At 41.7% G+C, this 27,387-nt stretch overlaps 1 protein-coding gene across 5 annotated transcripts in view; it reads left to right on the top strand.

Annotated features, from left to right (window-relative positions):
- Window positions 1–27,387, top strand: part of Atxn7 (ataxin 7) — a 135,699-nt gene that overhangs the window by 83,781 nt on the left and 24,531 nt on the right. For 4 of the 5 annotated variants that reach the window (XM_076869929.1, XM_076869765.1, XM_076869842.1 and 1 more), the window contains one exon: window positions 3,455–3,559. In XM_076869929.1, coding sequence (XP_076726044.1) covers window positions 3,455–3,559 — 105 coding nt within the window. Of the gene's footprint in view, window positions 1–3,454; window positions 3,560–17,428; window positions 17,548–27,387 lie in introns of those variants that run through there. The other variant, XM_076870090.1, reaches the window with a different exon arrangement.

Below are 27,387 nucleotides of genomic sequence, written 5' to 3'. Positions count from 1 at the left end.
TCATTCTGCAGGGGACTGTGGTGTTTCTGTACGCATGTGCTCACTGGTCTGTGTGCTTAAATCCAGTCCTTCCCTGAATGCTGGCCTTGGGTCCCTAAAGTACCCAAGGCATATATGTGGTGCCACTCACTTACTACAAGGTAGTGGTGACCCAGATCTCAAGAAAGGGCCGGGCCTTACACAAGAGCAAAATTCATTCTTTAAAGTAGCTTCAGAATCCATGAACTCAAATACAGTATTAAAACTCTTCATATTTTTAAGTACAGAATTGATGGTTTTAGTTATATATTAAAAGCATATTTTGTAAACTTTTAAATTCAATAAGAATTTCATTTTTATTAACTGTATTTTTTTTTCTGTTGTAAATCAAATTTTTCTTTGCATTTGGATAAGAGCTGTATGTTAATTTGTGGGTGGCCTGATTATGAATTTATGCTTGAGAAGTATTCAGAAACATATCTATGGCCTTTCATACAAATTATTTCATTTCTTTCTGTTGCCACAACATTCCTCACTCTGTTCCTGTTGCTAAGGCCTCTGGAATGTCCCAATACAGAAAAAGGATATAGAACATTTTGTTTGTTTGTTTGTTTTCCCTGAAGAAATTTTATTTAAATTATCTTGTACGCTCTTTGCTTCCAAATATGGGTATGTGTAGTAAAAAATTCAGAAAGCTAAAATTATAATTGCTTAAGATTTTTATAATAGGAACTCAGTTCACGGGCTAGGATGAACTGGGCTTGTGTGTACGTTTCTTTCCTCTGAGGGGTGGTGGCACACGGCACACGTGCTCATTAGGAAGATGCCGTGTGCTAACGAGAGACTAAGAGAACTTACAGGTCGCGCAGAGCTTGAGTCCTGGTCATGCTGCTTTCTTGCTGGGTGATATTAGACAAGTTTATTTCTTTATAAGTAGAATGAGGATTATATTGTAAGCTTATTGTTAAAAATAAATAATGGGATCAGGATATGAAGATGGGGAGGGGACGAGGGTAGATGGAAATGATCAGTGCACATGTGTGCATGTATGGAAGCAATTACAGTGAATCCCATCATCTGTACAATTAATATGTGTCCATAATAATAATAAATCAACTTTGAGATGGGACAAACCAGTATATAAAGTGCTTAGCCCAGGACCTGGCACACAGTAGGCAACTGTCATGGCCATCGTATCAGTTGTCTGTTGATCTTAAGTTATTGAGGAAATTGAAATTTGGTTCTTGGTCCCTTACAGAATGACCCCGCCTTCTTAGTTTTACTAACTCTGTCACACATACAAAAAGATCAAGATAGAAAGGGAACCCTCTTCCTTGTGGCAAACGTGAATCCTTGCTACTTGAAAGGATCTCTATATCTTGGTATTTATCAAACTGCCTTATTTTTAAACGGGTCCCCAGAAATGTCTAGTGTCTGGCAAAGTGATACATTTTTAAATAGCATTCCTTGTGTAAGAAACTACACAAACTATATCCGGACAAAAACTAAATGAAGACTATGTATTTAAGGCTGCTGTAATTACCGTTTAATTAATAAAACTTATTAATTTGATTTGATAATTATAGATTTCTCATATTTTTCAACTATAAATTGTGAATTTTATACCACTTTAGTAATTTGGATTTTCCTTATTAATAGGCCTATCAAAGATAGTAAGCACAAGGATATCATGGAGCTTAGGATAAACTACCTTAAATTTTACTGTTGAGAATGAAATGTCATGTCAGAAACAGTAGCCGTGGAAAATGGCTACTGTGTGTATACCAGTACACACAGGACCTTTCTCCTCCTCCAAGTGGACGGTCTTTACCAACTCAGTGTGCGCATGCTTTCAAGGAAAACAGCACGTTGTTTGGCTCCAATTTTTTTTGTTAAATAATTAAGCTTAGCTACAGAAGTTAGCATTCTACTGGAAGCTTCTTCAGTTGTCTGACCCATTTATGTAATCAGAGGTGTTCAGCCTTGATAGTCTAATTTATTGGAGTTGGAATTTGGATGAAATGTTTAGAAATCAGGGTTTTTTTCTTCAAGAGGGCCCAGACCCCAGCCATCTCAAATCCCAGCTGTTGACCTTAGACAAAGTGCTTCACCTTCCTGAGGCAGATTCTTCTTCAGTAGAATAAAGTTATAATGGTACATACTTAAGTAGCTGTGAGTATCAAATGAAAGAGCAACACATAGAACTGGGTCGGTGCTGCGTCTGCATCCCAGAATCATGCTGGACCATGTTGGTTTCGGATCCATAGCAAGCCATCTGCAACTCAGTGTAATAGAACTATTTAAAAAAATCTGAGATCAGCCACATGTGACTATCAGATCTGTCATTTACTATTTTAGAAAATATCATCATTTAGTATCTTAGGGCATTTTCTTTTCCCTATAAAAACCACCAGTATAACCCACACTGGAGAAAGTGAAATTAAATTTTTAAGAAAGAAAGCAGATGCTCATCAGCTTTTGGGGTCTTTTAAACATTTGCTGAATTGAAATGTGCCACCTATTCGTTTATATCAAATATTCTAAATAGTACATGTAGTGTAAAATACTTGTTTAAAATCACTGATGTTGAAATCTTTAAAAAGTTTAGGTTCTCCATCTGAACTTTACGCTCTGTTCCCTAGATCATTGTTCTGTGAATAACATGAACTATTGTTCATGGTAGGGACTTTTAATTTAACCATATTTACAATGAATAAAGTTACTTTTAACCTTTATGCTTATGCAGATAGATTAGCTTATTATTGTCAAGTTGACATTATTGTTAAAAACTATCTCCTGCTCGATTCTGGTTGGTAACCAACTATAAGTAATAATGTGAAATGCTGTGTTTGTGCCGAAGCTCTATTTGGTAGCATCAGTGTATAAATAAATGGACTAGAGGTGATTGTGACCTGGGGGGAAATATTTCTTTATTTATTTAGATATTGTATACAGGTATGTTTTATATTAAATATATATCTATAAATATAATATAGAAATAAATACAAAATATATGTCTGAATTATATATATATATATTCATGCTAGTGAAGCCAGCAATTTTTCTCTTCGGTGACATCTCTGTTCCCCTTCTTAACTTATCCATAGGACTTGGGGACCAGCTGACTGGAAACAATCATAGTTAAACAAATAAAACTATCAGATTGTACAGCTTTGAGGATTACTGAGCATTTTATATGATTTCAGATTCTCACACAACCCTTGAAAGGGTTCACTTAATGTTGCTTTATTGTATGAATGTGTTTGCATTTTAATAGATTTGTTTTGTTACCCCTCACAATTTTTGGTGCATGTTATATTAACCCTCTGTAAAAAGTCTGTTCCTTTTAAGCTGGAGTGCAGTTGTCAGAGAACACTGATGAGAAGGTGACTCCTTTGGAGAGTAGCATTCCTCCATGTGGCTTTACAGAAGTCATAACCAGATGAGTAAGTGACACTCTGTTTCTTTGTTGCAGACATGCCAATATTTGGTCTTTGTCCAGCCCATGATGATTTCTACTTGGTGGTGTGTAACGACTGCAATCAGGTTGTCAAACCACAGGCATTTCAATCACATTATGGTAAGTAGTTAACTATTTGAAAATTACTTTTTAAAGGTAAAAGGGAAAAGTGGGGTTAGACTGCAGGCCAGTCATGGCACATAACCTCCCTCCTTTCACAGGAAGTAGACTGTCGAATTCATAGAGAGGGTTAATACCTATCAGATGCTGAGTGTTTTCTGATTTTTATTGAAAGTGATCTGCTAGTGATTTTCTGTTTTTTTTTTAATTGAAATTAGGGAAAATGTATTTTATAAGTTGTCTCTTGAAATACCACACCTATGTTTCCTTCTTGAGTCTCTGGTTATGAATTTGGTAGATTTTAAAGTTAAACACACACACACACACACACACACACACACACACACACACACACAGTATAAAGGCATGGGCCTTTCTTGAAATATGATTTCGAAATTTCCAAGTTCAGTAGTTAAGTAGACATTTTTAAAATACTTGTGAGTTGTTTCCTCATTGCTCTTACCAGTATAAATGCAAGCTCGAAAACAGAAAACAGTGAGTTCTAAGATTAGACTTTAACTGAAGCATCTTAGGAATCAAACTGGAGTTGAGTCCTAAGTGATAAAAAGGAGCAACCCCGGCAGCCTTCTGGAACAAGAGCATTTGATGCAGAGGGAACAGCCAGCTCACAGTCCTGAGGCGGCCACTGTGGCTGAAGGGTTAGTGAAGAGAGAAAGGTGGGAGCTAGAGGAATCCAGAGTTAGAGGCAAGAACCTGCTAACTCTCAGGCCAAGGTAAGAAGCGGCGTGGGGCGTTGGTTTGTGTAAGGGAGTGACACAGTCTCATCTCACTGGGTGATTTGCTGGAGAGTAGTTCAGAGGCAAGAGGTAGCTCTAGGCTGAGACTCAAGTTGGCAGTAGAGCTGGGGAGACTGTGAAGCTTGGAGATGTTCTTAAAGCCAGAACTTTTAGGGACTACTGTTGTTTTATGAGTCACACCATCATAATCAACATCCCAACATTTTTTCCCAAGGAGTATATCTTATATTTAATCATAAAAAAGTTCTGAGTTCTTGCTTCTGGGTGAGGTCCTGTGGTAATCACCAAAGTGAGATAAAAAATTAGTAAGAAACTCTCTCTGCTAAAGACAGGCTAGCAACAGAAAGGCTGCTAGTCATTTGGCAGGTACTTTGGAGTTAAGGATTTTGAAGCTGGAATACCCTAGATTTAAACTTAAACCTACAGGGCAACCCTTTTTGGGTCCCCTCTTACCCTGAGGGAGCTGTCTCTTCTCGCTCTCAAAATAAATAAAATGAATAAATTCAAACCCCCCAAAGCAATGTGTTATTACTTTGCTTGAGCAAGTCATCCTGTCTTGGAGTCCTTTCTCATAGTATGGGGAGGGTGATTCCCACCTCATTGGGGGGAATTAAATGAAATAACCTAGGTGAGCCCAGGCCTAGGGTATGACTGATAAAAGAGGGAGGGCGAGAGCCAGGTGGTTGAAGACACAGCTGTGGATGGATGCAGGTAGTGTGTGTCTAATATCATAACACAGTCACAGCCTTCAGAGTAAGGAGGGACACAGATCGTCCTAGATAGTAACTCGGGGAGGACTCCTTAGAGAAAGTAACCTTCATGTTAAGGTTTGAGAAGTAGAATGGGTTGTTTCTCCCCATGTAATTTTTTTCTCAGTTTTTAAACTTGGAATACATATCCATTGTGGAAAATGCAGAAAATATTGATTTAAAATAACCTGTCGTCCCCTTAATGGGAAGTGTTTGGATGGGAATAGAGAGGACTGCCACATACGGCTGCACAGTTTGTACACTGAATGCCGTATTTGGTGGCCCCAGGCTGACAACAGGGTGATGTGAGTAAGCAAGCTCAGAGGCAGGAAATTCCAGGCAGCCTGGAATGTGCTGCACAAGAGCCGCCATTGGTCAGAACTGATATACGCACGTGTGAATGAGCCGTGTGCAAAGTCAGGCTGGGACTAGCTCACAGGGCCTCACTGCCCACAGAGTCCTCTGCCCTTGGTGTGTGCTGGTGGAGACCTATTGCACATTTTTAGAACCAGAGAGCTGTGAGTTAGTAATGCTTCAGAGAATTGAGAAGTAGAGCAGATTAGAAGGAAGAGCCAGAGGAAGGGCTTACTTTTTCTATGGCTTTCTTAGGCAGAAACAGGCCCTCTTGGATGTTTCTTCAAGGAGAACCTCACTCCGTGGTGACAGTACATCTTTATGGGGTTTTAAAAATCTTCCTCTTGTCTCATTCTTAGAATGGTAGTGTGTGAGTGAGAAAATCTGTCTTAAGATCCTATGTCTACCCAGTCCCCAGCACAGGGTGCCTGACAAAGCCAATGGGGAAAGAAGGGGCAAAGTCCTTCCAGGGGCACGGGAAATATTAGAGATGGATGAGGAGTTTCTGGCAGGAAGGTGAGGGCCTGGTACCTGAGTGCCTGCTGGGGAATGTGGAAGGGGTGTTGTCTTTGAGGCAGCAGAGGAGGAGAAAGCTGGTGAGATCACAAGAGTTTGTTGTCAGGGGCCTGGGAACAACTGCATGAAGTGGAGGGAGCCCCATGTGCTGGCCTTGGAGTGACGCTCACAGTTCAGCCACTGTATCTTCTATCTTGAGGACAGGGGTTACAAAGGAAAGAATATTTTAAGGAGCCTTTCTTTTTGTTGAAATTTCAGAAGGGCAGTTCTGGCATTCTCTTTACAGTAAATAACAAAAAAAGAAGTGTTTTTCAAATTCGGAATCTTTCTGAGTGGCCATCGTATCTTGTTTGTTAGAGTACCGATACTCCCTGACCTAGGAGTTACGTCCTAATAAACCCATGGTGAGTTGAAAGTATCCTGAGTTACAAATGCATTCAGTCCATCTAACCTCCTGAACACCCTGGCTCAGCAGCACCACCCACCAGGTGAGGTTGGTTCCCCGGTGTTGCTGCTCACTGCTGTTGCCCCCGAGTATCACAAGAGATAATTGTATGACCTGGAAAAACTGGAAATGGTTAAAATTTAAAGTACAGTTTCCACTGAATGCCAGATGACTTTTATACCATTGTAAAGTCAAAAAATGGCTAAGTTGAACTATTATAAGTTGTGGACTGACTGTATTAGGAAGAACTAGTACCTGCTAAGGGAGGGAATGTAATTTTTCTCTTTTTGGATGAAATTGGTGAACATGTGGGGGCAGCTTTCACCTGTCAGTGGTATTCATTTGTGACTTTTAAGAACAAATGAGCAGTTGTTACAAAATTCAACAGGCAGTTCCTTTAAAACCACTGCTGCCAGTACACGAATGGACACTAGTGTGACAGCAAGACGTGTGTAAATCACTTAACGTTAGTGGTAAAATTATTGTAAATTAGTGAGCAACTTATTATCCAGAGGAGTAGGAGTAAGAGGTCCTATGCTTTGGGGGAAGTAATGATTAACCAGGATTTCCACTTGCAGTGATGGCGAGTAATTGTAGTGTCATTTTGGCATCTTCAGGTCTCATAGTCTGATTGCTTTTATATAGATTGCTTGCTTTCTTAGAACTACACAGTGATACTGTTTTCTCATTGTTTTAGTGTTTTGCAATACTCATCCAACATGCCCTCAGTTATTCAGTGTTTTTAAAAGCAAGATGCTTCTTACTGCTAATTTCAGATTTTAAAATATAATTGAGACGGTAGACCTGAAGCCTGCTGCACATCTGAATCCAGGGAACTTTCTAAGTGGCAGAAGCCCCAGGCCCACTCAGATCACCACATTGGAATCTCCAGGGTTAGAGCCCATGAGTTGGCAGTGCAGTTCCGCAAGCTGGCCAGAATTCATTGCTTGCACAGCAGATATGGTCCACTCTGGTGGAGCTGTTGCTGTGTACTCCCAGGACTGGCATAGTGACACACGCTGTGACAGATTGTCGCTCAGATTTGTCAAATCTAACGATGAAAGGAGGCCCCTGCTTTTTTAAACTAATTTTTAAGTCTACTAGGGATTGAACCCAGGAACACTTTATCACTGAGCTACATCCCCATACCTCCTTCCTTTTTTAAAAAAATGTCAAGGCAGTGTCTTAAGATGCTGAAGCTGGCCTTGAACTTGCGATCCTTCTGTGTCATCTTCCTGAGTTTCTGGGATTGCAGGTGTGTGCCAATTGTAAACCTTTTAAGTATGATGGGGTCACTGGGATGGTGATGTTCCCTATAGCTGTAAGCACCATTTTAGAAGGTGGGCACCTTAGTTGATCAGTTATTTGATACATTTGTTGGTCTTGTATCACTGGAGAGAATAAACCGTGTGGTCCTGTTTACCTATGTTTGTTCTGGATCTGAAGAGGTGGGGACAGGGTAAGGTTAGGGAATGACTTGTGGGGTGCCTTTGGGGTGTATACTGAGTGGGCCTCCCCGTGATTCCCCTAGAGTGCAGGTGACACTGCTCTGTGCTGCTGTATCGCTGTGTTGGCTATAAAGAAGGCCTTCATTTCTCTCTCAATTATGCAAACACGGGTATCTTTCAGGAAATAGATGAGCCGTGCTAATTCAGTTTGGACAGGTACCACATTTAGAATTGCTGCTCAAAAGTCAGCCGTCGAAGTGATTCTGCCTTGGACGAGTTAGGCTGATCTACTTGTTAACATTTTCAGTCAACTTGAATCTTGAGCAAGGCCACCATAGTAACAAGGGGCTCAGCCATCTTTTCTCAAACTTGGTGTCAAGTTCTGGCTTATTATTGGCTAGCATATTTGCACATGATAATCTTTCTTTAAATTAAACCGCTTTCATTCAAATAAATCCATTTATAAAGAAAAGCTTGCTAGAGCCATAAAGTGTGTTGACCAAAAAGATAATAAATGTAAAACAGAGTGAAAAGAAGACATCAGCTCCCGTGCTGATGCCCGGGCCGGTGCTGGCTCGCAGCAGAGTGGCCACAGCAAGTGTCATCCACGCACAGGGTGCTGCTGCCATAGGAGCTGGAAGAGATTCGGAAAGGGAGAAAGCTGCACTTTGTGATTTAATGCTATTAATGTTGGGAAATGACACCTACTCCATGTTTTGGGAAAAACCAGTTTACAGTGTTGGACTTGACTTCTTAGATATCAAAGGAAACGACTACAAAGACCAAGCCTAGCACTAGAATTGTTGAATCTCTTGTTGATCTGCAAAAGAATCTCAGAAGACAAATACCATTGTCATTCGTTGTTGCCGTTACACATGGAGCCACTATGGAACCATTACTAGTCACTATAAGTAGCCTGTTGACAAAGTCTATTGATGAAGCCTCAGTGTGGGACGTTTGCCCCTCAGACCTCTGTTCACAAAAGGAGGTGTCATAAATCAGGCTTTTTCATTAACTCTGTAAAAGTGGCTTTAGCAGAAACCCTTGCTATGATCTTGTCGCTTTCTCCATATACCGACGTTGTGAACCTTCTTAGATGAAGAGCTGCACATGCGTTGCTTGGACTTAATGTCCCTTGACGTGCACTGAGGTGCTTTGGAGTCTTTGAGATGCCAGCGTAAATTGTATTTGTGAAAATGTCCTTTTCATCTGAGAATGAGTAAATTACTTTTGAGAAATCACACATGCTTTTTTGAGCTAATTAATTGTTTTCAAAGGATGTTAGTGTAAGGACAAAAAGAGGCCTACTCTGGGAGAGCTGGTGGATGGGCTGGCGCTGGCTGGGGTGCTGCTCCTCACTGTTGACAGCTTTTCTCTTGGTTGTGACCAGCAGTCACCATTGCATATAACTAAGGTACTTTGGGTCACACAGCCAAGGTTGTGCTATTTAATAAAGGACACAGGACTCTTCTTTTGCCATCTGATGGCCCTAGATATGGAAAATAACAACTTAGGGTATTTATTGAATAAGTTATTTTATTTAACATTTTGGTAACTATTTCTGAATGAAAAATTTTTTTTCTTTGAAATGTGGTAGATTTGGCCACTAAATTTGTATAATCTGAGTCTTTTTCTACTTTGAAATTTTCAGTGATAATTGATCTTTTTAGGAGTAGCGCTCATTTAAAAGTCCACAGACTAATGATACATTTTAATAGTACTTGATGATCTATAAAACTTTTTGCACGTATTACTTCATTTCCTTTTCTTAGCGGCCCACTGAGTGAATTTTATTCCTAGTTTACAGATGAAAGTTCTAAATAAGATCTCGCTTACACAGATAAAACATACCAGGCCACGTTTTCTGGCTATTTCTCTTACACATAATGAGGATTGTGTATAAAAAGGATGGCTAGAGTTAAAAGAAAGTCTAGAGAAGATATAATGAATTCCACATGTCACCAAACTACCAGGGGACAGATGTTCTAGTTCAGGTAGAATTTTTAAGTTTGCTCAGAGTAGCTGGAAGATCAGCACTGTGGACCCCTGATGTTACATCAGAGGGAACATTTAGTAATTCGAAGATGTAATGGTAGTAGGTAGATGTTTGGATCAGCATAGTCATTGGATTTCTCTTCTACCTGTTCTGCTTTATTAAACCCCGAATCATAGCAGCTCTTCAAAGCCAAGCCAAGCTCCTCCTCCTTTCTTGTATGGGCCTCATTACATTTTGTAGAGACTTGGTCAGCGTATTTATTTCTGCGGTCAGAATAAAAACTGAAACTTGTTACAGAGAAGTAGGTACTTGGCTCTCTTGCTTCAGAGACGCATGCCAGGCCCTCCTCCAGCAGTCAGAGGATGAGCCAGGGCTGGAGCTAGCCAGAATGTGCACATCAAAATATGAGTGACGTCAAGATGAACCTTACTTTAACTCTCAAAGGAAACTCCAGGTTGCTGGTTTGACCTAAACTTTTTTTGTCACTTAGTAACTTGATGTAAAATAAATACAGTGAATTTTTTTTTAACCACAAGCTGAATAAGTGCTAATGAGCTTTTTCAAATTATTTCAGCAGCATCAGATAAAGGACTGTTTATTCTCTCTCCAGCTAACATATTTTGGTGTCTTTTTTCCTTAGTTGTAAAGGAAGCGGGGTACTTTAAACTGTTGTTACTTACACCATTTGTAGCAGCAACATTTTAATTTGTAGTTATAAATGTATTGATTTTTCCACTTATTGATACCTATGCCTTTATTAATGTTTTTACCTTTGGGCTTACTGTTAAAGAAACTAAACAGATCAGTAGGGATGTTATTCACGCATTTAACAAATATTTATTGGGCACCTATTATATGCCAGGCATTTCTCTTCACTAAACTATAAAAGCATTGTTTCTTATTTCATTCAGTATGTATTCTGATTGGGGAGGGCGGAGAAAGGTGAAATAAAATTATTTCAAGTAGGGATACATGCTGGGAATATTGTGAGAGAGAGTGCTGGGCAGGCCACTGTAGATATTCAGAGATATATTTCAGAGATAAATTCAGAGATTTTCCTAAAGATTGTAGGGGTAGGAAATAATTACTGCAGTGATTCCAAGTTTGGGGGGTCATTGATTCTTAGTAACTATTTATTTGTTTTGTTTCATTTTCAATGAAAGAGTGATCTAGTCATAAAAACCAGGAAACAAAAGAGAATGTGCTCATTTTCCTGGGACTTCTCATGTCCTCATAGAGGAACAAGAATTTATTCAGGGACAGGGGTGTAGCTCACTTGCCTGCCATGTCCAAAGCCCTGGTTGGATCCCCAGCTCCACCAGAGTCCAAGAATTTATTGATTCAGCTGGGCATGGTGACACACACCTGTAATCCCAGCGGTTTAAGGGGTAGAGGCAGGAGGATCGAAAGTTTGAGGCCAGCCTCAGCAAGTTATCAAAGCCCTATGCAACTCAGCAAGACTCTGTCTCTAAATAAAATATTAAAAAGGGCTGGGATGTGGCTCAGTGGTTGAGTGCCCCTGGGTTCAACCCCCGGTCCCCCTGCCAAAAAAGAATTTGATTCAAAACAGAGATCTCACATATCTTGGTTTGTCTTTAATTATTGAAATGTATAAGGTACATTGTAAAAGACAATTAGCCAACAAAGATACATACGCAATCAGAATAAACTGAGCTCCTCCATCTTGCTTTTCGGGGGATGGTTGGATATATCTACATTCTTGGAACGGCACTAGGACCCTAGTAAAAGTGTTGTGTGCCTGCATACCCCCCCCCCCCTTACACATATGAAAAGCTAATCTGTAATGAGCTTCCCTTTGTCACTGAATCTGCCGTACTGTCACTTGTGCCTGTTCTGATCTATCAATGTATGTGAAGCTGACCAGCCCTCTGCCCGTGGACATGGAGACGGTCAGTGCTGCATTTCTCTACACAGTGCTTTTAGAATTCTTCCTACTTTGGGAATGTCTGTCCTTATTTCAGCCCATTGATTTTCCTCGTGGAGGGCAGTCACAGCTGCCCACCAGGTTTGTACTGTTGTGACTTAATGAACTGCTTCTATATCTCAGAGTATCAGAGTATTTGGAATAAACAATGTGATTTTTTTTTTTTTTTCTGCTACCAGGGATTGAACCCAGGGGCGCTCAACCACTGAGCCACATTCCCAGCCCTTTTTTTTTTTTTTAATATTTTATTTTGAGACAGGGTCTCGCCGAGTTGATTGGGGCCTCACTAAGTTGCTGAGGTTGGCTTTGAACTTGAAATCCTCCTGTCTCAGTCTCCTAAGCCATTGGGATTACAGGCGCGCACCACCACACCTGGTTAAATATATGCAGTTTTTGTCATTCATGTGAAAGGGAGAATACTTGGAATTCCTTTTTTTTTTTTTTTTTAAAGGCAGGCTATATAAGAATTACATAGCAAGTTAATTTTATACACACACATTCAGATTTATATTTGTACACCCTCATATGTATCTGCATTGTTAATATTCACCAGGGCCAGTTTTGACTTGTCTACTATAACACATAGAATCATTAGCTGTTACAGGATGGCTGTGCTTTGGATTGTAAAGGGGACATTCTGAATAAAAATCCACATTTTTGTTATATTTACTAAAAAATGTTTTTCCTGATAATCATTTCACAAGACTCGATTTGTGTGTTGACGTTGAAAGCACACACCTGCTCTTTGAACCCTGGTAAGCTGTGATCTTAACTTCTGACCAGAAGAGGGAGTATCTCCTGAGTCTCTGTGCTGAAGCACCTACTACCTGGCTGGAATAACACCCCATTAACACATTCATTAATACACATGCTGATCCAGACCCAGAAAACACCCTGCTCCAGGGCTGGGGGCTGCGGCTCAATCCAGCTGCTTTTCTCCCTGTTTCACATTGTGTGCTTAGAAATCTTAGTCTTTAGGTTTACTTCTACATTTGTTTTTAAAACAACAGTTCTCAAAACAAATCTCAGAATAATTTTATACATTTTTTACCTAATGTGTTTGAAAGTTTAAGAAATATAAAGATCAGAGAAGGTAATTATCTCAATATAAAATAAGTTCAAAACCAATCAGTACGTCCCTAATTGCACACGATAGAGTTCTTTACCCTTCAGGTCCAAAATAACTTCGGGATGAAACTTGTCTCACTGCCTCTTATACTTAGTATTTTCAATAGATTGTTAGAACTCTTAATATTCAAGATTCATGAGAGCTTTAGAAAGTTAAGATGTTGTTTTGCCAGTAGTTAATCCGCCTTTCTTCTCTGTGATTCTATGTGGTATTCGAATCTCCGTCTGCTTAGCCAAACAAATGAAATGAGTGACATAATTTCATGCTTCATAAATTTTTCTTCCACTGCATCCACTGAATTTTGCAATAAAAATTACTAAACCACTTTCATTATAGATGTTTTTATTGGCACATAAGTATATTAAGTACATGTGCTCATATATTTTTACATAAGTACACAAGTGTAATCATCACAAACATGCTATTTTTGGTACAGCCTACACTTATTTCATTGGCTTTTTCTGCCTCCCCGCCTTCTCCAACTGCAGCAGTCCCCTCTGTAAATCCTAACAGCATTCTGAGTTAGCGCATAACCCCGTGTGCAGCCTTGCACATTTCCCCATGCTCATAGGCACAGAGTCACGAGTTTTTGTTAGTAGGGGCTTTTCATGATAGTGTCATGAAACGGCTCCTGTGATGCACACTCTGTCCCCGTAGTCAGCTGTACTTCATGGAAGGCACTCACACACCAGGATACCAGTAACCCCCTCTTCTAATGGCTGCCTGCTGCTCAAAGGTGCCGCTGTGCGGCGGCTTCCCCTCTGTGGACATGGCTTTGTTTCTTGCCTTTTGACCCCGTGACAGAACAACTGTACCACTCTGGTACCTATACCCTTAACTGCTGGTGGCTTTGTTCATGTTGGGATACGTCATAGGACGGAATTTCTGGCCCATGAGGATGGTCCCTGCATCGTTCCTAGCTGCTGCTGGATTGCTTCAGAAAAGCTGTAGTGCTTTAGAGCTCTCCCAGCTGTGTGAGAAAGGATTGCCACCAGAAGCAGGTATTGTGTGGACTTTTCCAAACTTCCACTCGTTTCTAAGACCTTACAGTGTTCCTTATACATATATACACATGCAAATATCATTAATTTTTACTTGGAAGGAAATTTTTCAGTATTCTAAAACAGGGTAATATGAAGGGATAGAAGAAGCATTTTTTAAAAAATTCACTTGAATAATGACAGGAAATTTCCCTGGCATCTATGGGAAATTTCTGTTTCATTTGTATGGGATATACATTACAGAAGAAACCTAGTTCTCCCAAGCCAGTTTTCATCTGCAAAACGTGTAGCCTCCTAAAGGATAACCATTTTGGATGAGATTAACTGTGGGGCTAAGAGAAAAACTGTTGCCAGTCTTGTTTCACACCTCTGTTGCTTGCATTTGGTGTCATTGGTCATCTTTTCAGTGTTCAATATGTGTATCAAATAATGACTGGGCTGCGGTCAAATTGGTTTACACAAAGCCAGTGGAGATCAAGTCATGGGGGTCTGTTCCATTTGCCTGCCTTATACATGAAGTGTGGCTGAGGCCCGAAGACCAGGTGGTGCCAGCCAGAGGAAGGCTGCTATGTAGTGGCCCCCGCCCAGGTGAATGGTCCCGCTTCAGCTCCATCTCCTGCCTCTCCTGATCCAGCGCGAGCGCTTCATGAGGCCCGGATGATAGCATGGCAGCATTTCTTGGCAAAGCTAATCCGATTCTGCACAGCAGGCTCCCAGGTCCTCAGCTGAATGAATTGCTCGGTATTTCCAAGTTTGAGAATACTTTCTTCTCCTTTCAAGTGCTCCTTGGCAGCAGGTGAGGAATGTTAAAGCTCCTGTAAGTGCCAATTAAGGCCAATTATAACTCACCCAGCCTGCCGACAGTGGAGTGGAGTTCATGGAGGCCGGCACTCCTGTAAAATGGAGAACTGGCTGCCCCCGGTGACAGGGACGCTAGATAACTGCCAACAGCTTGGTCTGCTGCCCTGCAGAACCCAGAGTGGTTGTTGTCTTCTCGGGGATTCAGACTGAAATCCCAAGATCTGTGAGGGACTTGATTGATTTCTGTAACAAATCTCTTTCCCTGTCTTGCTCTCTCTCCTCTTCAAATGATGTCCGTGCACCTCTGGTTTCCCCTGGGGTGTGCTAGCTGGTGTGTATTGAACATTTAAGATATGCTGGGCATTGCATTACATGCTTTAGCTCATGGACTCCCCACCCAAGTCCTATGGGAGGAGGCAGTGTCACCTGCCAGGTGAGGACGAAGTCTCTCTCTTACCCAAGGCTAGAAGGCTGCCTGCACCCCCTCCACCCACACCCTCACTGCCCACGGGGCCTGCGGTGTAAGTGTGCTCACAGAAGAACTTTATCAGTTCTGGACTCCCTTCACACCTGAGTAAAGCTGATGTGTGCATGTCATCCAAACTAGAGCAGATTCATGTTGTTCTTGCTCTCTAAAGCATGGATGTTGCTGTATTAAAATTATATTTTAATTAATATTATTGTTTTCTTAGGAAAAAAGAAAAGGACCATATCCCCAGTCCTAGAAACTTAAACATAAGCATCATGAGATTTAATATCAAAATAAACTTTATTTGGATAGGATGCTGGAAAATGACTTAAAGAACTTAGGAATAATGCTTTCCAAGCAGAACAAAGCAGTATTTGTTCAGTTTATTCAGAGCATTGAAAGACATATGTGGGTGTTTAAAACCTTAATCTGAGCTTTATTCCCAGTTTTTGCATATTTGTATATATTCTCAGTGTATTAAACTGTATTTTCCTGACCTACCATTCATCCCCTTTCTGATGCTGGCAGCTGGCATTAAAAAAAAATGAATTCACTTGACTTCTGTGTTGCTCATGAGGAATTAAATGTATATGTTTGTAGCATTTAGGACCATCTGCTGAAATTCACCCTGGTTTTCATCAGGGTTACACACAGAAAGACTTCATCCCTAGAACTCTCACGGATGGGCTGGTTCTTGGGCCCCTCCCCTTGATCCCAGTACTATGACCATGAACATTAGAATGGCAAGCATTTGTGCCACAGGGCCAGAAAGGACTCTGTCGGTGGCCAAGTGCGATGGACACAGTGATGTGAACTGAGACTGAGCCCGAGAAAGGTCCTCCTAGTGCACGGCTGTTCTGCAGCTGGCAACGTCAAGGAAATCCCTTGGCTGCCACCTTGGGCAAGGCAGGGAGGCAGTGGACAGTACTAAGACCTGGAACATTCAGGCCACACATGGAAAACCAGTGAATTCACCTGAAATCCCTATTTTTACTGATTAACTTTTGAAAAGATTTGGGACAAGTATCCTCATGCAGTGCTTCTGAGGTCTACTGAGGCTCATCCTTTCTGCTCTTCAGTGTCTTTTCAGGGCCACCTTGGTTTTGGAGTTGATCACTGTGACTGTTAAGAAATGTGACTTTTTTTTTTTTTTTTAATAGTAGGTTTCAGAAAAATCCCTGGATCTAATATCATGTCATGATTGGAATCTGAATATAAACATAATAAAGAATTGTGGCTACCATTAGGTTAGCCTGTTTAGAATTTGCGTCTTGTCTCATAGTGCCATTTCTCATGTCTTGGATCTCTTTCCTACCTTTTCCTGGCTCCACATCATTTCCATGCATGTGATTCTTTACTTTTGACAAATATTCTCTGTAGGGTGATGATGGGATTCTCTAATTTTTCCCCCACTTCTTTTCACATTTAAATTTGTTCATTCTGATCTCTCAGGTATCTGAACCATCATTAACATAAAACTCAGATCAGTTGGCAGTTTTTTTCCCCTTGTCTGTTTGACAGTAAGATTTGTTGATTCACAAGAGGGGGAGTAGTCATGGGGGTGGGTATAATAGGGCTGAGATAGGCACACAGCCAGACCAGTAAACAAAGAGCCACTTGGGAAAATTTTTGGATTGAAAGTATAGAAGGTCCCCAGCTTTAGTGGTCCAGTGATTGAACACCAAGCTCAAGGCAGTTGGCAGCATATGAAATTAGGCATATTTTGAAAGTATGCAGAGAAAATGGGTCAAGATTTTTGTTACTAGATTTAGAAAAGCATACATGGGTCTAAGAAACTTTTTTAAAGTGTAGTAATTATAGATAGTATAAGGGAAATAAAACATGGAGAAAGACTGCTATTTATAGAAATATTTTAACTTTAAAAACCTGTAAGTCTAGCAAAGCTTAAAACTGTAGGTTTTATGATTAATCATGTAAAATTTTTAATATACCTGTCGATAGCAGTGTCACTTTAAAAGCATTTGGGAAAATTAGGGTGTGAGTAATTCACATTTTAGCAGGTTAGATTTGTAAATTCCATCTTCTCCAGTTCTGGCAGTTGCCTTTCAAATAGAAGGATTAATTTACACTGGCCGGGACGCCTTGTATGACCATATTAGATGAAATTAGACTCCACCCCCTGTTTTCTGTTGATCTGCCAGGACCTTTGTAATTCAAGTGCTTTTTACAGTAGTAGCAAATGTTACATAAGCCCAAACATGGAGCATATTTGGAGTTGGTGGGCAGCCCCGAATCATGATGCAGATCTGCGGTAGCGAGTGTGCAATGAGGCACAGCCCAGTTCTGTGAATGGAAGGTAACAGGACGCCTCCCCAGTGCAGCCCTTCCTCTGCGCAGGAGCTGAAAGCTCCACTGGGTAAGTTTGCTGAGGCAGTTTTCTGAGGCTGGACTTGGCGCAGGGCCCAGTCCTGGAGGAGTGTGTGGAAGGTGGGCTGCAGAGGGCCTCCTGGTGTGTCCTGCCCTGCCTGCAGGCCCCGAGGGCTGCACTGCTAAGTGGTGGCGGGAGGGAGTTCTGCAGAGCCCGGAGATCAGAGTGGGTAATCGCAGCAAGAGGGATTAGCTGCTGCAAGCTGTCCACAGGAGCCATTCTGAAATGTCATTTGAGCGATCTGGCCAAAGTTCAAACGCAGACAAAGTCGAGTTTGCTATTAACTCCAACAAAATGCTGAGGTTTGCACCCAACAGTTCCCGTATCTCAAAACAGGGAGAGCATTGGTTACAGTGCCCTCTTTAAAAAAAAAAAGAAAATGGAGGAACGTTGTAACACGCTTTAATGCGTTAACTGTTGTTTTTTTTTTTTTTTTTTTTTTTCCTTTTTCTAATCTTACTTGTGGTGAGTGAGGTTTCATGACAGGCAGTTCACAGTTTCCTGTAGAATGTGTTTGAAAGCTGTTTTGTCAGATACTTCAAATCCACAGCAAAGTTTCAAACAGAACACTATGTCAAGAGGAAGAACAACTTCAAAATACAAACAGTCACCCTGGGAAGTCATTCAGTAACTTAAATTGAGTGTATAAAAATTTAATTATGCACTGACTGCCAGAAAAGACTTTTTTTCCGTTGTGGTGGTAAGGTAGCCAGCAGAGCTGAACTGGTTCTTCCCTACCTCTTGCCTGTCTTTACGCAGGAAGTGAGGGGACAACCAAGTTCTTGAATTTTCACTGGATTCAAATTTCATGGCTTCTGCAGTAATCGGCTGGACTGGAGGGTTTTAATTGAGGTTGAGACTTTATTCCCAGTTGTAGGATTGAAACTACAGATAGATCTTACACCTTCAGCCAGATTGCTATTGTTGATGATTTTTTCTAAAAACTCTGGTCGGGAAGTTTTGGTTTTGCTGTTTCTGGTTTCATTTTTGCATATCACTTCTGGTGTTTTATTTGTTCACAGCCCCAGCCTGAAGGTGGAGCAGATACTGTTTCTCTCTTCAGAAAAAGAAAAAGTAAACTGTGTTGCAAACTCATTGAAAACATAAGTGTAGTTAAGTAGCTAATGATTCATTGGTTCCTTACTATGGAATGCTTAAGCATAAGTCTCTTGGGCTTTGTGAGCTTTCTGTGACTGCCGTGTTTGGGATCTTCCAGATCTTCCTCCTTTCATCCAGAATAAGTTAAACGGAAAGGGTACAAACTAGGGGAGTCAGCTGTGGAGATGGCGACTGAGCACAGCACTTCAACAGACAGTGCTGTCTTTCCTTTGCACCTTGGAGTTGCTGCTCTTCCTTGACCTGGGAAGGTGGGACTCCCTGTTGGGATTCCTACACAGAAGTTTATTTAACAAACAAACAAAACCAAGAAAACTCTAATTTTGAGTTTTATTGGATTTTTTTTATTCTGTTACTCCCTGCATGTGTAAAAGTTGGGAGTGGTAAAAGCAGTTTGTTTTTTAATTCTCTTTTTGCATTTTGATGATAGCTCTGTTATCATTCATTTGGGAAAAACTGTGACCCAGACCCAAAATGGGACCACAGAGATGCTTATGGAAGAATGGAATATGATTCATGCTTGAATTGCACATGGTATAGCAGTGTTGTGTTGTTGAATTTTTGAGGCACTTTTTCCTTTAAAAGATAAAGAACTAAATCAAGAGATCAAGCGTAGCCAAAGAGTGATGGATTTTTAGGGTTCTCCCCCCGCCCCTTCTTCACATGTGGTTCCTGAGGACTAGAAACATTGCAAGTGCATGGCCGTGTGGGAGGGAGAGAGAGAGGTGGCTCTTACAAATGATGTGCATCACCCAGTGAGGTCATGTTTGTTTCAGGCAGGGTGATGTGTTGCTGTTCTGTGTCATTGTCATTTGGGTAACTCTGTGCTTCCTGAGGACAGCAGGGAGAAGTCCTCCTGGCTGTTAGCAAAGTACAAGTGTCAGCCAGCTTCTGCATGGCCTGGCGTCTGCACTCAGAATCCACTCCAGGACCACAGAGGTGGCATGAGAAGTTGGGTGGCTGTGTTTTGTTCAGAGCAGTGACAGCTCTCCCCCCACCCCCAAAAGAGTGTGTTTATGTGTGTGTGTGTGTGTGTGTGTGTGTGTGTGTGTGTGTGTGAGAGAGAGAGAGAGAGAGAGAGAGAGAGAGAGAGAGAGCGCGAGCGAGCAGGGAGAGGATTCAGATGATAGCCCTTGTGCAGGTCTGCATCATGAGCAGGGTTGCGGGAGTTTAGGAAGGGCGCCCTGCAGGAAACCAGCTGGCTACCAGACAGTCCAGTTTTCCTTGGGACGAGCCATCTTCTGGCAGCGATTCTGCCGAAGAGGTGCTGCCCCGACAGCCAGCGTGGTCAACTGTTACAACCCTTCTTTGTCTCTGCCCTTCCATCCCTGTCAGAGAAGCCCTTGGATGCCTTTGAAAGGGCTTTTACAAATGCTTGCAAAGAGCTACAAGTTAGGCAGGCAGAGGAGGAATACCCCCCAGATATGCAGTAAGGTTTTTCATATTCCTCACATACTTGAAAGTGGAGTTCAGAAAGAACAAGTCCTCTTGGGAAGAATTCCTGGCAAGAAGATTATTTGAAGTTGCCATATTTCTGCTCCTTTCTTAGCAACATTATTTACAGTCTGTTCACGCCTGGCCCTTCCCCCACTGGAGTGGAGTCTTTCTCCCTTGTAATCTGCCCTTTGTGATCTGTCCCTTTCATGCAGCCAGTGTGAATGGGTGTGCTGCAGTGCCGCCCAGCCCAGAGCCGGGAATGCCAAGAGACCCCAATACTTCAGTGGGGCCTTTATTTCCGTCATAAAGCACTGACTTGAAGGGCTTGATAATTTGATTATAGACCTTTAGCGAAAAGTTGTTTCAAGTGCCCCAAGTGCTGTAAATGACTCTCTCCTGCACTTTCCTCTTACGTTTTAATTTAAAAGCACCTCTGCATCGGGGAAGGACAAGTGCATTTGGCAGAGGTAGCAGTGGGAGACTCATTTGTTAGGGCAGCCAGTGCTGAAATCGTCCTTTTCAGAGGCGCCTCTCTAGTGGAAGTGATGCCGAGTGCTTTGTGGCGAAGGCTCTTTTCTCAGTGTTTTCAGTGCCTTTCGTAACCCTCCTCGGCCAGCGGTGCTGCCTTCTGCTGGCCCCACTCTTGGCTAATTGTCCTTTGAGGCGCTGCATGGCAGAGGTCAGCTCTGGATTCCCCAACTCCAGATGTACATGTCCCTGGGACAGTCCTGCCCATGTGCTTCCTTTTCAGCAATTAGGCAATACCTGACTGTCTCTAGAGTAGTCTAGTCAAGTGCCTGGAGAACCCAGAGGAAAGGGATCAAAGGAAAAGCAGATGTGGAGCCTCTGACAACCAAGAGTGCAGGAGGGCCGTGTTGCTGGTCTGGCACACTAGTGCTGCTGCTTGAGAGTCAGAACGTGTGCAGGGAGAGCTGGCAGTGACCAAAGTAGCTAGAAGGTGTTCATTGCTTCATGTCCCTGTCTGGGCTCATGGTATGACTTTAAATGTTATACCAAGGATCTTTTAATAGTTATTGGGAAGATACATATGTTATCTCCTTCATCGGGCCCAGAGTCAGTGTTTCACAGATATCATTGCTCAGACCAGTACTAAATTGGTGTCTACTCAGCCACTATATTTACTTAGCAAATTGGGTGAATAACAGTCCAGATTTTAAGTTGATATTGCTAAAAGCTCCGAATAATAATTCAGTTGTGAATGACAAAAGTTAGCACAAATTGATGTGTAAAAAGAAGTGCTGGAAATTATATAAATAGAAGAAGGGTCTTGATTTGTCATCTCTTCCCAGGTCCTGATCTAGATGTTTCTAAGTAGTCATTCTCCCATGAGAGATACATGATGCTAATTGACACCTCACAAGTTTGGCAGCCTGAAACAGAAGCATGACAGACAGTTGGGTTGATCGGGAGCTGTATGATAGCATATTGCAGTTATTTTTCATCTTGGACATAAACAGTTTGATTACTTCACCTTAATGAATGATCCCAAGTTTCTGAACTGAGTTTTTGATGAGCACATTGTGACTTGGTAGGCCTGACCAAACAAACAATCTGTGCGTATTTACCTGTGTTTTGCATTTTTTAGCCATGAAAGCTTGATTATCTTTGCTTTACATTGGAGTGATTGTGGGGTGTTTTGGGAATGGGGCTGTCAGAGACTGCATGAAATTATACATTCTTTGAGGCATAAATTGTCATTTTTCCTAAAGCCTTTCTGTATACAGAGTGCACACTGTTTAAACCTACCTGACTGAATCTATCCCAAGGTATGAATTTCATTCAAAGAAAATTGTGAGTTATAAGAATTGTTACTTTGTTAATCTGCCTAAGATTTCTACCCTTGGATCCACAAACTGAATTGGAGACTTGATCCTTACCTTGTTGCATTCTAAACCTGCAGTCTGCCCATCCTTCCCTTCATACTAGGGATTGAACCCTGGGGCTCTACCACCCAGCCCTTTTTTATTTTTATTTTGAGATGGTCCTCCTAAGTTATCCAGGCTGGCCTCAAAAATAAAATCCTCTTGACTTCACTTTTCCGAATAACTGGGATTACAGGCATGCGCCACCATGCTCTGACTGCCTGCAGTTCTTCCTGAATGTTTCCTGAGCTCTGTCAGGAAAATAAGCTGACTTCCAACTTAAGTTAATTTAAGCTAAAATTAATCTTTTTTTTAAACAGCATTGGGGATTGAATCCCCGGGGGCACTCTACCACTGAGCTATATCCCTAGCCCCACTCCCTTTTATTTAAGGCAGAGTCTACCAAGTTGCTCAGACTGGCCTTGAACTTGTAACTTTTGATCCTCCCGCCTCAGGCTCCCAAGTGACTGGAATTAGAGGCATGTACCACACACCTAGTTTGATTATCCTTTTTGTTTAGTGAGAGTTAATTTATTATAAAACAGATTCTAAAAGTTGTTCCCCTGAGCTCCAAGAAGAGCTTAGTATAGAGTTTCCAATTTACAGTGATTCAGTTTAGGATTTTTCAGATTTACAGTGGTGTGAAGGCAATATATATTCAGTAAAACCACACTTCAGATTTTTACTTTTGATTTTTTTCCCCCCTCTGGGCTGGAAATGTGTGATTTCATGCTATCAGAGATGCTGGGCAGCACAGGATCCACAGTTTCTAATCAGTGGCTTGATGATCAAGGGAAAATGATCTCTCTCCTGTGGTGTTCTGTAGGTGCATTAATGTGGTTTTGACTTATGTTTTCAATTTATTGTGGGTAAATTATTATGAAGTAATCCCATTGTAAGTCGAGGAACATCTGTATCTTTCTGGAATGACATAAAAATATATAAACAAAACCCTTATCACACAGGAGAAAAGTGAACTTGGAATAGAGAGGGTTTGGTTTGCTCTGATGTGTGTCCTGCCTGCTTTAGTAATCGGGAGGAATGACAAGTATTTTTATGTCTAAAGGAATGGAGTGTAACTAGTATCAGCTGGAGGAACTCTGGGCCTCTGTAGCAGTCCCTGCTATGATCCCAGGACCTCCTCCCCAGGAGCCCTGTGAGGTAGGCTCACATGTCTCCACCTCCAAAGTTCTTGTCTTTTTCGGTGAGCTTAAATAATTTTTTTAAATTAACTATTTTTATTTTTCTTTGGATTCTACTCGGCTGTTTAGTAGCATAGCTCATCTCAAGACTATCCCCAACACACTGAGCTTCTTCTGGGAAGGCAACAGTGAACAGACTGGAAGTGTGCGTGATTATGTTGGTTGTGGCATCCTGCTTAACCCTAGAGAACAGGTATATGCTGTCCATGGTCCTTTGCAGAACATGCTCCTCTGAGAAGCACTGGGGGTTGAACCCCCGGGGCACTCTAAGTAAGATAATTCTTTTTGGCCCAGCCAAAAGGCAGCCCTAATTGTTATTTTCTATCAAAATTCATTCTTCAAACCATCTTGGCTACTTCAGAAACCAAAAAAATGCTAAATTTAATGCTAAATTGGTGGGCACTCATAGTTGATCTTTAGAATAGCGACTTCTTAAATGGAAAGATGAAATCCAGAACAATTTAGATTTCCCTCAGATTTTGGATCCCACCTCAATTATAGCAACAAATTGTCATCCATGAGCTTGTATGTTCAGCCTGTGTGGACTTCAGCAATTAACCTGTGTTTGCTGAGCACCTGGGAAGAAGAGCTTCCTACTGATTTGTGTCATTTATTCTCCCTCTGTTGGCCCTGGACCATATATATGGCTTTCTAGTACCCAGCACCGTCTAAGAACAGGCGGACCTACTGTGCTGGAGTCAGCCAGCCTTGGAAGTCCTCCCAGCTCTGCCTCTTATCTAGCTGGATGACACTGAGCGTTGACTCAGTCCTTGAAAGCCTTAGCTTCCTCATCTGGAAAGTGGGAATGATAACAGTACCTACTTTGTTAGAAGGCTGGTCAGGGTTGAGTGAGCTAATCCCTGGAAATCCCATCACAGGGCGCCTGGCACATTGTTTCTACTCGGTAAACAGTGGCAGCAGCTGCCACTTTTACTGTTGTTGAAGGTGAGATTTCTCATCAGTTTAGATTATAAAAGAACAGCAAAAGGTTTAATAAGATACAAGAAAAGCTCTCAAAGTAAAAAGAGTTCTGGGGGTTTTCTTATCCATTAGCCCTGCCGCATGATGCCCACCGAGATGGGATAGAGATACCATGCTCATGAATGATAGAGAAGTGTGTTCTGCAAAGGACCATGGATAGCATATACCTGTTCTCTAGGGTTAAGCAGGATGCCACAACTAACATAATCTTTCTCTCACTATCATGCATGTGTACGTTGTGTGTGTGTGTGTAGACTCTGTGGCAGGGGGCGGCAGGGTACTGGGAACTGAACCCAGGGCTTCGCACATGCTAGGCAAGAAGTGCACTAAGCCACATCCCCACAGCATCTTATTTTATATTTTGAGACAGGGTCTCAGTAAGTTGCCCAACCTGGCCTTGACCTCTGTGATCCTCTTGCCTCAGTTTCCCAAGTGGCTGTCATTATAGGTGTATGCCACCACACCCAGCAAAATTTCTCTTTTTGTAAAGTATATATTTGATAATCGTGTCAGCTATGGCCATTTTAGAAATATCAAATAATACATGAAAGTTTTTTTAAAAAATAGACTTATAAGCCTGGGAAGTAGCCAGTTTTTAAAAAGTTTGACACACATCTAGGTTTTTTCCTAAGCATGAATGATAAGTGTTTGAAGTTACAATTTGCTTTGACTCTTTTTAAGTTTGTATCCTGGTTTTAACAGTTGTGCATTATGAATTTTTTTTAGTTGTTTTCAAAGCAATATTTATGACATGAAAAGATCTAATTGTTTGCTTTGAACTTCATTTGGCTTATACCTACCTGGGTGTTAATACTAACGATTTAAAAAAAAAAAAAAAAACCTCAGCGTGAATTCAGAATAAGGAACTCGGTATTGTTGGTTGCTTTCCATTTTGGAAGACCTGCAGAGTACTCCCCTCCCCTCCCCTCCCCTGCCCTTGCCTTCAGGCTCGCTGCTCTGTGTGTTCAAGCCACCAGGGGGCGCTGGCTCAGGCTTCCCGCCCCTCTCCCCCTCCTCTCCCTCCTCCTCTCCCTCCTCCTCTCCCTCCTCCTCTCCCTCCTCCTCTCCCTCCTCCTCTCCCTCCTCCTCTCCCTCCTCCTCTCCCTCCTCCTCTCCCTCCTCCTCTCCCCTCCTCCTCTCCCCTCCTCCTCTCCCCTCCTCCTCTCCCCTCCTCCTCTCCCCTCCTCCTCTCTCCTTCCATCTCCCCACCCTGCCCCCCAGGTCTGCTTACCTCTGTGTGGCCCCCTCAAGCTGGCAAGTGGCTCGCTCTGCCTGCGCCCGCCTGGCTGTGGCCTGCCCATCTGAGTCCCTTGCTGGAGCGTTGGCAGTGCCCTCCCCACTCAGGACAGTGTGCTTCCTCTGGGCCATTGCCAGACCCAGAGAGAGGAGCGCTTTGACGGCGCAGCCCGGACTGCTCGGCAAACCGAACTGCAGCCATGCTCAGCATCTGGCCACCACTTTGTCCCCTGAATGTAGGGTCCCCAACCTATTTCTCTTTTGATCTCAGAATAAACTTTTTTAAAGCTGTAAGCCCAGTTTAAAATCTTGAGAAAAATAAGTGTCCATACTGAAAGGATAAAGGGAGTCCAACTCAACGGTAATTAAATTTGGTTTTTCTCCTTTGCTTTCTTGTGAGGAGAAAGCCAGATGCTGTCCTTTTCAGAGCAATTTACCAATTTGTGTTGTGAAGGAACAACTTAATTCAGTAGCATGACAAGGATTTGAGCCGGCACTTCTCAGCCGTAATCTCAGCTACACACAAACACACATATACACACACACACACACACACAGCCTGTTTTAAGTTTTAGTGAATGAAATGTTCACATGACCTTGGTTTTTAAAAAGCTTTCATTTTTGTTGAAGTAGGAATTACAGAGTTTTTTTAATTGATACATCGACAGACTTTTAACATTAGGAAGCTTTGAGTCTGGATTTTCTAATGCTGAATCCCATACTAAGATTTAATAAGCAAGGAAAGAAGATGTGAACTAAAGAAAATGGAGGCAGGGAATAAGTTCATTGGATTAGACAAAGAGGAATGAAGGGAAGGGAGGGGCATGGGAATAGGACAGAAAATAGAATGAATGGGACAGAACTTTCCCATGTTCCTATGTGAACCCACGACCAGTGAAACTCCACATCATGTCCAACCACAAGAATGGGAAGTTAGACTCCATGTAGGTAGATATATATGTCAAAATGCACTCTACTATCATGGAATCTAAAAAGAACAAATAAAAAAATGTAATAGTATAAATAAAAGTTAAAATTTCTTTTTTTTTTTTTTTTTTTTTTAGAGTGAGAGAGGAGAGAGAGAGAGAGAATTTTTTTTTTTAATATTTATTTTTTAGTTATTGGCGGACACACAACATCTTTGTACGTGGTGCTGAGAATCGAACCCGGGCCGCACGCATGCCAGGCGAGCGCGCTACCACCTGAGCCACATCCCCAGCCCCTTAAAATTTCTTTTAATAGCAAAATAAATAGATAGATAGATAGATAGATAGATAGATAGATAATGGGGAGTGTGGCCCCTGATGGGAATAGAAAATTGAAAGAACAAGCCTACAGTTGCAGTCAGTTCTGCTATAACACAATATGCATTCCTTAAAACTTACTGCACTGTGCAAAATTGTGCAATAAAAACCACATGAGTCTTATTGGGAAAAAATGGGGTTATGGCACAACACTCAAAAACTTCATCAGTGACACATGCAGAAAAAAAAAAGAGGAACATAATGAAAATGGTAGCACAGTCTTACATATAGTAAATAGTCCAAAATACATGAATACTCGGATAAATGTGGCAGTGGACCGTGAAGAGCCTTGGCATTTGCCTGTGGAGTGGCCTGGACAGGGTTGCCACTCCTGGTGGTAGAGGGAGGTTGTGTGAGACTGGACGGAGAGTTGGGACAGCAGCTGTTCATTGTGAACTGAGATCCATGGTGGGTGTTTGTGGTATGTGTACTGTGTGTCCTGTGTGGCTCCATCAGGCAGGTGTCGTTTCTGCATTGCCCAGTGTTTCTTGCAGACAAAAAACAAATGCAAGATTTTGTGGTGGTCAGCTTGTTCCTTAATATTTCAATGGCTTTGCCTTCTCAAAACAAGCATGATAGGCGAAGCTGTTTCAAAATTTTATTTAAATATATTTATATATTTTAAATATTTATTTTATAGTTGGACACAATACTTTTATTTCACTCATT

The sequence above is a fragment of the Callospermophilus lateralis genome, chromosome 1 (genome assembly GCF_048772815.1).
Source record: "Callospermophilus lateralis isolate mCalLat2 chromosome 1, mCalLat2.hap1, whole genome shotgun sequence".
NCBI classification, from domain to species: Eukaryota; Metazoa; Chordata; class Mammalia; order Rodentia; family Sciuridae; genus Callospermophilus; species Callospermophilus lateralis.
The sequence above is the reverse complement of the archived record's forward strand: the minus strand, read 5'-3'. Positions and strand labels throughout refer to the sequence as shown.